At 37.4% G+C, this 15,553-nt stretch overlaps 1 protein-coding gene and 1 pseudogene across 1 annotated transcript in view; one reads left to right on the forward strand and one right to left on the reverse strand.

Annotated features, from left to right (window-relative positions):
• The window catches only part of BLTP3B (bridge-like lipid transfer protein family member 3B), a 176,117-nt gene that overhangs the window by 67,858 nt on the left and 92,706 nt on the right, over positions 1-15,553 (reverse strand). Inside the window, 4 exon segments of the mRNA XM_077111756.1 lie at positions 2,080-2,221; positions 7,532-7,644; positions 8,214-8,396; positions 8,623-8,706. Coding sequence (XP_076967871.1) covers positions 2,080-2,221; positions 7,532-7,644; positions 8,214-8,396; positions 8,623-8,706 — 522 coding nt within the window.
• Positions 14,356-14,493, forward strand: LOC143642936 (U1 spliceosomal RNA; annotated as a pseudogene).

Genomic DNA, 15,553 nt, shown 5'->3' on the forward strand with positions numbered 1-15,553 from the left:
AACAGCAACAACAACAAAAAAAGGAAAATGGGACCTCATCAAAATTTAAACGTTTTGTGCACTAAAGGTTTTTATTATCACAGTAAACTTATGCAACAGAAAAAAATATTTGGGAGCCATATATTTGATAAAAGGTTATATTATCCAGACTATATAAAGAAATCCTAAAAATCAACAATAAAAATAGACAACCCAATTTAAAAATGAGCAAAAGACTTGAACAGATATTTCTTCAAGAACATATATGAATGGTCGGAAAACACATGAAAAGACGGTTAACATCATTAACCATCAGGGTAATGCAAATCAAAGCTATAATAAGGTACCACCTGATACCCACCTAATGACTATTATGAAAAAAAAGAACAGATGTTGGAGGAAATGGGAAGAAAAAAAAGTTCCATTGGAAAGTACTAGGATCCTCAATGAACTTCTAGCAGGAGAGACCCTAAGAGATGTCTACCAAGACATTTTACAGCAAAATTGTCAAAATCTAAAGACAGAGAGGGGATTTTGAAAGCCACAAGAGAGAAGCAACTAGTCAAATACTAAAGATCTCCAATAACATTAACAGCAGAGTTTTCATCAAAAAACATGGAGGCCAGGAGACAGCTGAAGGGCATATTTAAAGTCCTTAGAGAAGAAACTGCCAACCAAGAATTCTGTATCTAGCAAGGGTACTTCCAACAGTGAAGGAGAAATGAAAACATGTATAGATAAACAAAAGGTGAAACAGTTCATTATCAGAAGATCTGCTGTACAAGTAATGCTAAAGGTCAAACTAAAAGGACACTAGATAGTAACGCAAACTGTAAGAAGATATAAAGAGCTCTGGAAAAGATAATTACATAGGTACATATAAAATCCTGAATTGTTCTAGTTTTGTTTTGTGACTACCTTTCCTGCCCCCCACCCCCACTCCCATACGACTTGATAGACAAATGTGTAAAATAACATTTAAAATTTATGGACATGCAATGTGTAACAATGTAATCTGAGAAAATAAAAATATAAAGAGTGAGGGATGAAGATATATAGGAGCCGAGAGTGTTATACTACTGACATATTAGACTGGTAGTGGTTGAGCTAGGCTGTTATTAGTTTAAGATGTTAATTGTAATTACAAACATAACCACTAAGAATATAACTAAAAAACTATAGAGAAAAGGAAAGTAGGGAATCAAAACGTTACACTACAAAATGAATGACTAAATTTTTTTAAAAGCCAGTAATTGAGGAATAAAGAACATATAAAACACAGAGAAAACAAATAGCTAAATGGCAAATACAAATTCTTCCTTTTCAGTTATACGTTAAATGTCAATGGATTAAAATTCCATATTAAAAGGTACAGACTGGCAGATTGGATGGAAAAGTATGATCATTCTCTATGCTGTCACAAGAAACTCACATAAGATACAAAGATTCAAAGTAGTTGTAAGTGAAGGTAAGAAAAGGTATTCCAGGCAAAAAATAATCAAAAGAGAGATGGTGTCTATAGTATTGACAGACAAAATAAATATTTAAGCAAAAACAGATTTTGAGAGATAAAGAAGGATATTAAATATTGATAAAAAGTTCAAATGCACATCTAAACACAATGAGCTACCACTTCACATCCATTAGTATAGTTATTATTAAAAAAATGGAAAATAACAAGTGTTGGCAAGGATGCAGAGAAAGTGGAATCTGCAAACACTACTCATGGGAATATAAAATAGGGCAGCTGCCCTGGAAAGGATGATATTCTACAAATAATTCAGCATTCACTTATTCTTTCATTTAACAAACACCTACCAAGAGTCAAATCCCAAGGATAAAATGAATCATATATACCAAAATCCCTCCTCAGGTCAAAGATGCCACAAGTAGTGAAGAAGAAGGACATACCAACACATAATGATGTATACAATCCTACTCTAGAGTAAAGTATTTCACACATTGATAGCAAAAATAAAGAACAATGAACTTCAGTTACTTTTTAACATTTATTAGTCTAAACAAACTTAGTAAGACAAAAAAAAAAAACAAAAACCAAGCTAGTAATATAGACAAGTAAAAAATAGGAAACCCTCTTACTTGGAAAATCCTTTCCATCTGGATAGTAATATTCTGTGAATTCTATATAGACAGCTGACATTTCTTGTGGAAGATACAGGGATTTTTTATTGCAAGAAATCATGCTTTTGGGGGAAGATCGGCATTGGTCTGCTGTAGAAACCTGAAAAATAATTAAATGTATTTAAATCACACTGAATAAAAGTCCTTTTCCAAATAACTTATGTAATCTGGGCAATTCAAACTCTCTTAAAATGACTTATAATAATTTACTAATGAAAATAAACAAATAAAAATAATAATTTACTAATGGTTATATTCCAGTGCAAACTTTATTATATATTTAATTCACAGTAAATCATTTTAAATAATATCCACCAAATATTTTTAAAACTTTATAACTTATTTAGATTCTTATCAATTGCAAAATCAATTTTGTAAATATCCCTTGTACACTTGTTATTTTGAGCCTTTAAGATAATAAACATGAAAATAATTTTATTAATACATTTCTTTGCATCTAACCATTACAAAAATATTTTAACAATTCTTTCTAACATATAAACATGGTAAAACTATAACTTATATCCTATTTTAGACTTACATATAATAAACCATTAAAGAACAGTAAGTTAGATACTACTGTCATTTTCAGACAAAGAAATGGGCTCAGGGGTAGTGGTGGCGGCTCAGTGGCAGAGTCCTTGCCTGCCATGCCAGAAAACCCAGGTTTGGTTCCCTGTGCCTGCCCATGTGTCAAAAAAAAAAAAAAAAAAGAAATGGACTCAGATGGGTTGACTTGTTAAAGATAATGTAGAAAAGTAGAGGCGAAGTCTAGACACTGATCCAAGACCTCAAGGCCAGAATGCTTCCCCAGTATATTCTTTATAATAATTCTTTACCAGAATTTCTCTACTATTATTAAAATAATCACAGCTATAAACACTTCTTTTAAGTAGTTTGATCTCTTAAATTATTTTTCCAGAAGACTTTAGTTTTAAGGTTCTTATAACACTTTCTCACTCTCCCCACAAAATAGCTAATTTATTATTACATAAAAAAGTGCATACTAATTTTCCCAAAGTTTAAACAAGAGTGATATCAATTTTACTTATTTATTTATGCAGTTTAGAAGTCCCAAGGCTATATCTCAAGGCTATTTTAATTTTTTTCATTCAGTCAACAAACATGTTTGTGTATTTCCCACATGAAGTGGAATATTTTTTCAATGGTTTATTTATATTTCTTCTTATAAAATGACTAATAAAATCTTTTGATTATTTTATAGTCTTCATAAATTTAAGTCAGTTTCTTACATTATCTAGTTAAGATGCTTTTCTCTGCATAAATTGAAACAAAATGTTTCTATGAAAGTACCAATTTATTTTAATATACAACAGATTATCTCATTTTTAATACTTAAAAAGTTATTCGAATTGGGATGAACATACTATTGTGGCATATTTCTCAGGGACTGGAGCCTAGCCAAACTTAAAATTTTTTAATGTTTCTCTCCCTCTCTATGTTCACTCCCGGCCCCCATATCGGTAACCTAGTTCACTGTTCCCCCTTCCCCCTCTTGTTGTAGACCGCCCATTTCCGTAGCTCATCTCAAAGCCTGCAACCCTTCCTGTTATGCTCAACTCGTTCCATACCCCTAATTTCTACCCTCTGCCTGGCAACTGCCTACTACCTTGCATGATTGGCTGCCTCAGTGTGACGTGCAGACCCTTAGCTCCACCCCTCCTCCGAGTATATTTAAGCCTGTTGCTCGCCCAGCCCCGCGTCGTCGATAGAGCCCCGGGGTCTTCGGACCCCAGACGTCTCACTCTTCGGGTTCCCGGGTGACCCATCCCGGAGTGTAACAATAAAGACCTAAAACCCGCATCTGGCCTGAGTGACGACTTCTTCGCGACCGCCGGCAGGAGAAAGACGCCGGCTTCGGCTTACCCAGGTTAATTTCCGCGAGCTCGCTCCCCAACCCCACCCGGTGTGCCAGCCGGCCTGACCGACTGGAGCTCTCCGACGGCATACTATTTTATTATTTTCTAATTATTTTTGTTTTACTTGGTTTGGTTTTGGTATTTGTGTATGTAGGGTTTCTTTAATGTATTTCTCTCACACCTATTTGGGATTATGGGTAATTCCTCTTCATCATTTACATATGAATTTATTTAATAATCTGAAAACTTTCTTTCTCAAAAAATATATCATATAATAAGGGTATCTGCAAGTATTTAATAGTTTTATCCCTATTTTGAATGCTTGTCACTGTACCATTAGCTTCATGTCTCTCAAATGCATTTCAACTAATATTCCCGAACTCTCTTTTTGCCTTTACCTGCTCCTCCCTAGCAGCTTCTAGGGCAGAATGACTCATCTAAGCCTTCTCTGCATGTCATCCATGTCTCTCCTCTCCTGCATGTCATCCATGTCTCTCCTCTCCTCTTCGGGATCTCCTTGGCTACTTAAGCACATGCATTCAGTTCTGTTCCTCCATCCCATCTAAATGCTAACTAAGAAAGGCCCTAACTGGATTCATGGGGACAAGAATGGGGGAATAAAGTATTAGTAAACCCACTTGGCTACACTCTTATATTCTCTAGCCTGGTCTTTAGCTTTAATAAAGATGATAATTTTATCTCTATCAGTCGGATGCCTGCCTATATCTCTCATGTGATTATGAAATCAATCAAGAGCGGTGTTATTTTTTGCCTCCTCTAAAACTCCAATATGCCAGAATTCCATTAATTTTTATGGATTATCCTATAACGAACCCATCATGTCACTAATCTCTACTCTCTACATGATAACTGATTATTAGATCATTAGGCCATAAGACTATGGATTCTGCAAAATGATTCTTTGTATTATCTACCACCCAAATATTTATTACTCAATTCTTTTTCAACTCTATATTCCAGTCATTATCTCAAATTTACACATAAGTGATAACAGAGAACACTCTATTTTGCACTCCAGTTTTGACAGCAATTCCCTAATTCTTCTTCACTGAAAATAGTGAGGCTCTTGGTTTCAAATAAATACTACTTCATGTTACTGAAGAACCTATCAGGAATGGATTTGGTATTTTATTAAATAAATGCTTTTTCTATTAATATGACCATCAATTAATATAATCATAGAATTTCTATACTTTCTTCTGTTCATACAGAATACACAATAAAGACATTTATTTCTTCCATACCTAGAAAGTTACTACTAAAGAAAAAAATTATTTTGAACTTAATCCTTTAAAAATAATCCCAAATGTGCCTAAAATTATAAATACATGACATATAGTCTGTTAACCATTCTATGTTATTATCATATATTTCAAAACAGAGGTCTATAATAAAGCAATACATTTTTAAACACAGCAAAGAACTTTAAAGTCTGCTTTAAATAAGTTACACTATATACTGAATGTAAAGAAAGAAGCAATTGCATATAAGAAATTAAGTGTTAAAACAGGACTTCTCAATACTAGCAGTAATGACCTTTAGGACCAGATAATTCTTCGCTATGGGTGTTGTCCTATGCATTGCAGGCTATTTAACAGCATCCCTGACCTCTATCCACTAATCGTCAGCAGCCCCCTCTGGCTGTAACAACCAAAAACGCTAAATATACCTGGGGACTGGAGGAGGTATACAAGGCTCCCAACTGAGAGCCCCTGTGTTAAATGTAAACTTTTAGGTAATACTAAGTCTCAAAGTCACAGCCTTATCAAAATAAACCATAATAATTCATAATAAATTAAAATACAAATTTGTAATTCATTTCATTAAAATAAAAGGCCACTTATTTTATTTTATCCTACTGCTGTAATCTCAAGGATTTTGACATTAGAAATTACACGATTGCAGCTTGACTAAGGTGTCACTATAACAGGATAGAGTTCTCAGCTGTAAGACTGGATTCACGGTATTTAGAGAGAAGAGCAAAGCCGACCAGGCCGGGACTAAGGGAATTCAGAACACAGGGGTAAGGAAGACATGGTCTCTATTTAGAACTTCACCTACTCTTTGAGAGCAAAGGAAGAAAGGATTATTTAGTCCAGAAACTAAATTTTCTGTAGCACATAATCTAACTCAACCAGTCTGGATAGAAGATTTAAATAATCCAAACACAGGGAGCCCAGAATAAGAATGAGAGCTTTTAATATAATAATGCCTGTATATATCACAGAGTATCTTGAGCAGATAATCAAATGGTATTGGCAAAGTCTCTTGAGAGAGAAGAGAAAAAATATGGAACTATTAAACTTTACCACCAGGGAAACCCCAGATACTGTGTCAAACATTAGGGACACCCAAATCGATAGGCCAAGTCCTTGATTTCGAGGCTTGCTCTTGTGAAGAGTACAAATGTAGTGAAGAAGCTTAGGGTACCCATAGGTTTACCTAAGAGTCACATGACAAGGACTTCTTTTGTTGCACAGATGTGGCCTCGCTCTCTAAGCTCAACTCTGCAAGTGAAACCATTGCTCTCCCCGCTACATGGGACATGACATCCAGAGATGACTCCTAGGGATGAGCCTGGCTCTGGCACCATGGGATCAACAATGCCATTCTGACCAAACGGGAGGAAAGAAGTATAACAAATAAGGTATCAGTTGCTGAGAGAGTTCAAATTGAGTCAAGAGGCTACTCTGGAGGTCACTCTTACGCAAGCTTCAGTTAGACATCGTTACCTATCATAACTTGCCAAACCCCAACCAAAACTATTTCTGCCAATCCTAAAGAATACTTAGGGCAATATATAAGAATCTAGAAAGTTTCCATGCACTAGGGTAACTTTTCAGAAACCTATAACGTCCAGATGGGTCCCTGGACTAGACAAATCCTAGTCAAGGAAATATCGAGGTGCCAGCCTTTCCAGAACATCAACTAGTTCCATCCCCCACCCATATTATCAACAGCCCCTTCCAACAAGAAAAAGTTAGAATGGGCACAGCCCAAATAAAATCCTAAAGAGTGGGAGAAAGATCAAAGAATGACGGCTAAATCACTATATTGCTATTTCTTTTGGTCTTCAGTGCTTGCAGCAGCTAGAAGAAAAAACAAAAAGTCATGGAATTGTAATCCATACCAAACTTTAAAATCTATCCTATAACTACTTGCTAAAAAGTACTTCGAATTCTTAATAAATACATAGATAGATAAATAAATAAAATTCTCAGGGTAGGGTAAAAAAAAAATTAAGTTCACAGGATATAATTCATTATAGCAAATGCTTGACAGTTCAATAAAACAAAAAAGGTATTTTAAATTCTTTCAACTTAATAAACTTGACAGACCGTACAAACAAAAATTAATGAACTAATCTTTTCTCTCCCATCTAATTTTGTTAATTCATAGAATTGCTCAAGATGCTTTTAAATAAAGTGGTGGCATTAGTTTATACAAGTTACTTGCAGGAGATACTAAAAGTGCTTATGAGAAGATTTAATTTAAAAAATACAACTTACCTGGTATATATTGAAATCTGCAAGTCTAACAACAACAGAACTAGACATTAGCTTAGGTTTTGATTGCTGAGATAATACTGAAGGTGTTCTGGAAGTCCCTTTTGGAGCCGAGTCTGTGGGAAACAAAAGCTCTTTTCAATTTATTACAAAAATTATTTTTAACAGCCACTTCTTTTTTTTTTTATTTTTGCATGGGCAGGCACTGGGAAACAAACCCGTTCAACAGTCACTTTTATAATTAAGACAGCTACTAGGTGAATATAGGTGAAAGCTAATTCCTCAAACAAAACAGCAAACGTGACAATACTTTGTCAATTATAAATAGCTACACAAACATAAATTATTGTAATGATTATCTTTATTTACAGAGAAATCACACATGACATTGAAGATACACTCCTGTAAGAACTTTGCCTGAAATTCTTGTTAAAAAAAAGGAGAGATATACTAGTCATTTAAAAGTCTAAAAAATCCTACTTAGGTATTATTCTTACTGATTACATTAATTTTCAAACTGTTTAGGTCCATAAGTCAATGTAAGCCTAAATAGAGGATGTGGAGATTTTTAGACACTAATTAAATTTAATACTTATTTACAGAAAATATCCTTATTATGATCATACACACACACACACACACAATTTAATAATAGGGGAATGCTGTAATGTTGTAGGTAAAATACCTGTTTGTGTGTGCTGGGGAGAGACATGTGTTGGGGATTTAGGAGGTGAACCTACATTATGATCCTTTACAGCCTGTTTAAGCATTTCAACGTTGCATTCAAATTCATGTAACAATTCATTGGCCCATCCATTTTTTGTTTTGGTTGCATCACTAAAATACATCCAATGATTACAACTATCTCCTATAAAATGAATAACAGATATTTCACTGAAAAAAATGCACAATATTCATTTATTATATTATAACAATGCTTCCTGGGAACATTTAATCTTCTAATAAATTTACAGTCTTCACTTAGTTACAGATTTTAAACTTCATAGAAAATACATAAAACATTTAAATAAAATAAAATGGCCCTGTAACTTTAAAGAAAGATTTATATCTTTAAAAGTAATCGTCACACATACCTGCTTTGTGATAAGGATAATAATCTATAGTTAACTGAGTAAAAGACAGTTGCATGGCCCCTCCAGTAATGCGTCTGTTTGACTCTGGGGAAAGAAAAAGATGTAAGGGAGTGAGTGAGGAAGTGAGCATGAGTGGCAAGTGAGTGTGTGGGGGGGTGGGGGGGGGCGCGGAATACTAACCAAATACCAGAAACATTTAATTTACCAAAGAAAATCTTTACTATATTTTGATCTAAGCAGTGATAAACATTTCTCTTTTATCATGAAAAACATGTTAAGGATTTTAGAAAATACAATTCAATCCAATAAATATTTATTGAGCCTTTATCATTTGTAAGATACTAGGTTAAAAGGTAAGGATACAAAACAAAGCAGAATCTCTGCCCTCTTAGAGCTTATAAATGATAGTAGCAGAAATTTTATATTTATGGCCTAAACCACATGTTAGACATTGTTTTAAACACTTTAGGAATATTATTCATTTATTCTTCCTAACAACCCTATGAGATAGCTATTATTATTGTTAATCCCCATTTTCCAGATAAAGGAACTGAGGCACGGAGAAGTTAAATAAATAGTCCAAGTTCACACATCTACTACATGAAGACCTAGGACTTGAACCCAGCAATCTTAACCACTATACCACACACGGGGCCTTGTACTGAGGAGGAAATGAGACTCCATCAGGTTGGGTAAGCTATCCAAAGTCACACAGCAATAGACAGATAAAAAGTAGATTACAAGTCAATCTAAACCCAACATAAAAAGCAACTTAAAAAACAGCACAGACAAGTCAAACCAGAGAATAGGAAAACATAAATTAAGATACAGCTATGTATACCATTCCTATATTAATCTGTTAATTACAAATTACCTCAATTAGTAAAATTTCTAGTTAATTCAAAGTGGATGTTTCTGGGGAAATGGGAAACTAGAAAGGGTGGTCAGGACACTATGACTTTTGGTAATAAGTCTTGAAACTATTTGACTCAAACTACAGGTTTACTATATTAGTTTTATTATATAGAAACATATCACATTGATAAACAAAAATTTGTACTCAGTAATCTCTAAAAAAAAAAAACTGATTAATATTGTGTTTTAAACTGACCCTCACTCTTCACCTATCCAATTCCAAAGTGTTCTCTGATGGCTCTAACTATCTGAAAGGCAACATGACGTAATGGGGAAAACGCTGGCCTGAAAAATCAAGAGACCTGGGTTCTACATCCAACTCTGTGGTATCACTTTATACTAATTCATGATGTTGTATATGTGAAAATACTACTACAGACCTATTTTTTGTTTTGGTTTCATCACTAAAATATATCCAATGATTACAACTACCTCTTGTAAAATGAATAACAGATACGTCACTGAAGAGAATGCACATACATATTCCAATTACCTCTATCAAACACACACTCCCTATTTTGCAACATACACGATGTTGAGGGGGTTTTACACTGAATTCCCATATTATCTAACTGAATTGTGACATTCCCTTAGTGCAGGAAAGCTTGTTTCTGGATTTTAGCTGACAAAGGATCTATTATGGAGTTGAACAAAATTAGGAAGTTTATTAGATGGGGAATTATATAAAAAAGTGAATGTGGATGAAGCCATCTCAGATAATACCAAGTTATAGGATGAAGAGATATTAAGACCAAAATCAATGGTTATGAATTTGGCCAGGTATGTGTATCTATACATATACATAAACCACAATGGTGATAACACACATGCAAATAATCATGAATTAAATATAGGATAAAATTCAAAATTATGAGAAAGTCAATTCAAAGGCAAGTCTAATATTTCATCATCTACCAAGCATGTCATCTACTAAGTCTTTGAGTTTCTTTTTTTCCTAATTAAACACAAATTTATTAGGTCATTCAGTGTTGTAATTAAAACATGGTGAAATCAGCCTATCAAGTATTGTGTATACACACATGAAGCCATCAGCAGCCTTGGTTTTGTATGTGGTCAATTACGTTTTCAAAGTGGAATTCTCAGAAGAATCCACCAGATGAATCCAGACAGAAGGAAACCAACCGAGGATTCAAGCCTACTCTAATTTGACAAGGAAACACTCTAAAAATTGTTTTCAGACAATGAGAAGAAATTAATTTTCCAAGGTGAAAGTTGTGGGGTGTGATTAGTCTTATTTTATTGGAATAACCATGGAATTATGGGAGCCGGGAGGCAGCTCAGATGCAATAAAACGGAATTGTTCACTTGCCTCTGTCAAGAGTGCAGGTTACCAGCAAAGCAAAAACAGGACATTTCTCCCCCAAAACCCAATTCCTTAGTATGACACTAGAAAAAGGCATTTCCACCCAGGGACAGGCCGCTGCATGGGCTTCATTAACTCGAATGCTCTTTGATCTCTGGTAACTTATTCTGTTATAAAGGCATTTGGGGGTCTAAAATGATATTTTGGAGCTATAAACACTCCTTCCACAGATATTTTAAAGACAAATTAAAGTAGCACAGGGGAATAGCAGCTGGCTTGGGGAAGCCACATTCTCACTGTCAGGTGGTTTGTTTTAAGGCTTCGTCTTGGGATTTTTCTTCATCTCAGAAAAAAACAGAGGAATGTTTTTCCTCCAAATGGAGAGGTCCTGGTTGTCCCATCTTATCGGGGAAAGGAGCACTAGTTTGTGCCACCAGAGCCAGAGTCACCTTCCTCCCACTCTCCCTTGATGGTGTTGAGGTGACATTCCGAGGAGGCCAATGGGGCAAAAGTCCCAAACTGGAACCAGCAATGGGACTGGAGCGGACATAGACGCTATTTGGCAGCCCAACTTCTGTTCCACTATCTTTTGGTAGCAATGCACCAATTTTCCTTTGACCCCATGTGTTTTGGGTGGGATGACTCAGCTCTGGGGAGGGCAATGACTCAAGCAAGTTGTAACATCCCATTCTTCTAGCCCCAGAGATTGAGTCAAAAAGGGCATGTAACTCAACGCACCAAAGGAATCCACTGTAGTGCCCCCCACCCTCCTCCTGAGGGGAGGACGAGGTCTTTTTAAGGTTTGTGTGGGCCCAATGAAGTGGCTGGCAGCCTCTTTTCCTCTATATGGAGTCTGAGAAGGGAAGGGAACAACAGCTGAGATCTGGACAAGACCTAGGCCTGGAGATAGTCTCTGGTTTCCTGGATCCAGCCATGCCTGAAGTCCTTCCAATTGCCAAACTTTCAGTTACACAAGCTCAAACTATCCATTTTTTGTGTGTTCCAAAGTTGATTTGGGTTAGGGTCTTTATCACCTGAAATCAAAAGACCCATGCAGGTGGAAACCTTATTCTGACCACTGGCCCTGGCCTCAGTTGTTTCTAATATGTATCGATCACCTGACCTGGCTATGGAAGAGCAAGAGGAGCTTGTCTGGAGTGGCCTAATTTTCCATGCCCCTTAAGTGTATGGTAGGGCAGGCCCATCTGGAGGATGGCATAGTGGCCCCTAGAGCCCCTCTCTCGGCCCTCTTTGCCTTAGTCTCCCAGCTACACAGCATAACAGGCCGGCCATTATCTCCCAAAGTTGTGAGTTGAATCATGTTCCCCCAGATGATCTGGTGAGGTCCTAACCCCTGGAACCTGTGAATGTGGCCTTGCATGGATACAGGATCTTTGCAGATGCAATTTGTTAAGTTCAGATGAGGTCCTATACAGCATTAGCGTGGGCCCTAAATCCACAGACTGGTATTCTTGTAATAAGACGAGCAGACTCACAGAGACACAGCGCACTCAGGAAGGCCATGTGATGGTGGAGGCAGAGCTGGAGGGACGCAGCTAGAAGCCAAGGACCCCCAAAGATGGCCGGCCACTGCCAAAGATAGAAGAGGCCAGGAAGGATGCCCCCTAGAGCCTTCAGAGGGAACTGGCCCTGCCGTCATCTTGATTTTGGACTTTGAACTTCAAGAACTATCAAGTATGTATTTCTGTTGTTTTTAACCTTGACACTTGCAATGGTGGTTCCTGGGCACTAGACACCCAGAAGGTCTCCCCTGCATACTCAAGGCCTCCCACCACACCTGTGGCCTCAGCCACTTTCCCTTTGACCGCATGTTCAGCCTAAGCCTAAACCTCTGCTCCTGGCACCCCATGATGGTCACCACCTGCAGAACCCTCAATAAACATGTCTTGCTGCACACTGTCGAGACACAGCACCCACCGTCAACCCTTCTGTAGAATGAGACCTATATTCAGTATTTGTGGGTGAAGCCTCTCAGAAGTTTTGCCTCTGGAAGAAGGACTAACCAGGCCTCATTTAGGTGGTCACCTTTGGTCAGACCCAGCCAAGGATGCTCTGAGAGACCAAGCCCATCATGATGTTTATGTTTATGAGTCAACTTGGCTAGGTTCTAGTGCCGGTTATTTAATCTTCTGCAGGGAAGATGTTTTATAGATGAGGTCGACATTTCTCATTGGATGAATTTAAGTAAAAGAGAGCACCATCAATGCTGATGGTGGACCTCATCCAAGCACCTGAAAGGCCTTTGGAGCAATAACTGAGGTTTCCAGGAATGGTTCCAAGATGGTGGCTTAGTGAGGTGTAGAATTTAGTTCATCCTCCAAAGCAGCTAGTAAACAGCTAGGAATACTACAGAACAAACTGCTGGGGCCACATCAGAGACCAGACACACAGAGTACACCAGTCTGGACAAGCTGGACAAGCTGCGATACCACATAGAACCGTAAGTCCCCCGAGATGTGGAGGCCAGCGCCCCTCCCCCATGGGAGTGGCAGCCTGGTTCCAGAGAGGAAAGGAAAGAGACAGTTACTAGCAGCAAGGGCTTAGCTCAACCAAGCTCCACTTGTGGAATTACTTAACAAATTCTGACTACTGAAAATAGGCCCCCAGCTCGGATAAACCTGAAATAAGAGCTAAAGGTACTAGGAGTTTTACCCCAGACACAGAGGGGGCTAGACTGATAGAGAAAAAAAAACAAGAGGTTTTCTGGATTAGACAGCATGAAATACTTGAAAAGGGCTGGACCCTCTAAAAAGAGTTGAGGGGGGGTCATGTAGAACCAGGAGATACAAAGAGATACCAACTTAAGCTCTTGATTAATAAACCCAAGGAATGGGGCTCCTCCTCTGAAAAATATTATTTTTTTTTCCTTTGTTTCTACTACTTAACTGCTCATTAGATAGAACTGCTAAGTGTCTCAGGCTCCAACTGCCCAGACCAAGGCAGTTAAACTTGTCTGAGAGACAAAGAGGCTGATCAGGTGAATGGAATTAATTCCCTGGAGGCTCTGCCTTTCCCAGGAGAGGGGTGGGGTCCAGCTCAGGTGGAATCCCTTCCTCAAGGAATTCAGACCCCAGGGACTGGAAAACTGAAGCAATTAAAGCCAGCCTTCAACCTCTCCTCTGTCTCCACCACGACTGCAGCAGCAACAGTCTGCTGAAGTTAAAGGTACCACATTACTTTATGCTGGTGGGACCCACAGGCAGACAAGGGTCACATACCGGGAAGGACAGGTAAAGCAGAGTCTAGAGGTTTCATAGGAAAGTCTGTCAACCTGCTGGGTCTCACCCTCAGGGAAAACTGATGCAGGCAACTCTTTCCTCCTGAGAGGAGGCCAGTCTGGTCTGGGAAAATCTGACTGGGGTCTATAATAACTAAATAGACCCTTATGAGGAAAAAAAAAAAAAGGCTCCATATAGGCAGGGAAAAAAGCAAGAACTGAAAAATCCTGATCTGTTAATCAAAACCTAATGCTAATACTTACCTGGCAGGGGAGATACCATGATCACGTAGGTGGTTTTCCCAGGGCGAGGCTTATCCATTGCACTCCAGATGTGTTGATCCCTGCGATTTCCCCAAATGTGGGAAACTCGACTGCATAATTTGTGGAAAAAAAAAAAAAACCCTAATGCTACAGGTCTAGAATAAGGTGAACTGAATGTGGACAGATAGAGAACAAAGTCATCCAGCAAGAAAATCCCAGGTAAAAGAGTGAAAAGAAACTACAGAACAAACTAATTAAGGAAATCAAATGCCTAGACGCCAGCAACAAAATAACTAGTTATACTAGGAAAACTGAAGATAAGGCCCAGTCAAAGGAACTAACCAACAATTCAAAAGAGATACAGGAGTTGAAACAACTAATTCAGGCTCAAACAGACATGGAAAATCTCATCAAAAATCAAATCAATAAGTTGAGGGAGGATATAAGAAGGAAATGGGTGAACAAAAAGAATAAACAAAGTCTGAAAGAAACAAATCACAGTACTTATGGGAACGAAAGTCACAGTAGAAGAGATGAAAAAAACAATGGAAATCTACAACGTTACATTTGAAGAGGCAGAAGAAAGGATTAGTGAACTGGAGGATGGGCCATCTGAAATCTGACAAGCAAAAGAAAATATAGGGAAATAGGGAAAAGAATGGAAAAACATAAGCAGGGACTCAGGATATCGAATGACAACATGAAGCATGCAAATATATGTGTTGTGGGTGTCCCAGAAGGGGAAAAGGAGGAGAAAAACTAATGGAGGAAATTATCACTGAAAATTTCCCATCTCTTAAGAAAGACATAAAATCAAAGATCCAAGATGTACAGCATACACTAAACAGAATAGTTCCAAACAGACATATTCAAAGAAACTTACTAATCGGAATGTCAGATGTCAAAGAGAAAGAGAGAATTTTAAAAACAGCAAGAGAAAAGCAATCCATCACATACAAGGGAAGCCCAATAAGGCTATGTGTAGATTTCTCAGCAAAAACCATGGATGGTATGATATAAAGATTCTAAAAGAGGAAAACTGCCAACAAAGAATTCCACACCCAGAAAAATTATCCTTCAAAAATGAGGGGAAATTAAAACATTTTCAGACAAAAAAAATCACTGAGAGAATTTGTGACAAAGAGACTGGCTCTGAAAGAAATACTAATGGGAACACTAGAGGCAGACAG

The sequence above is a fragment of the Tamandua tetradactyla genome, chromosome 7 (assembly GCF_023851605.1).
Source record: "Tamandua tetradactyla isolate mTamTet1 chromosome 7, mTamTet1.pri, whole genome shotgun sequence".
In the NCBI taxonomy this organism is placed as follows: Eukaryota; Metazoa; Chordata; class Mammalia; order Pilosa; family Myrmecophagidae; genus Tamandua; species Tamandua tetradactyla.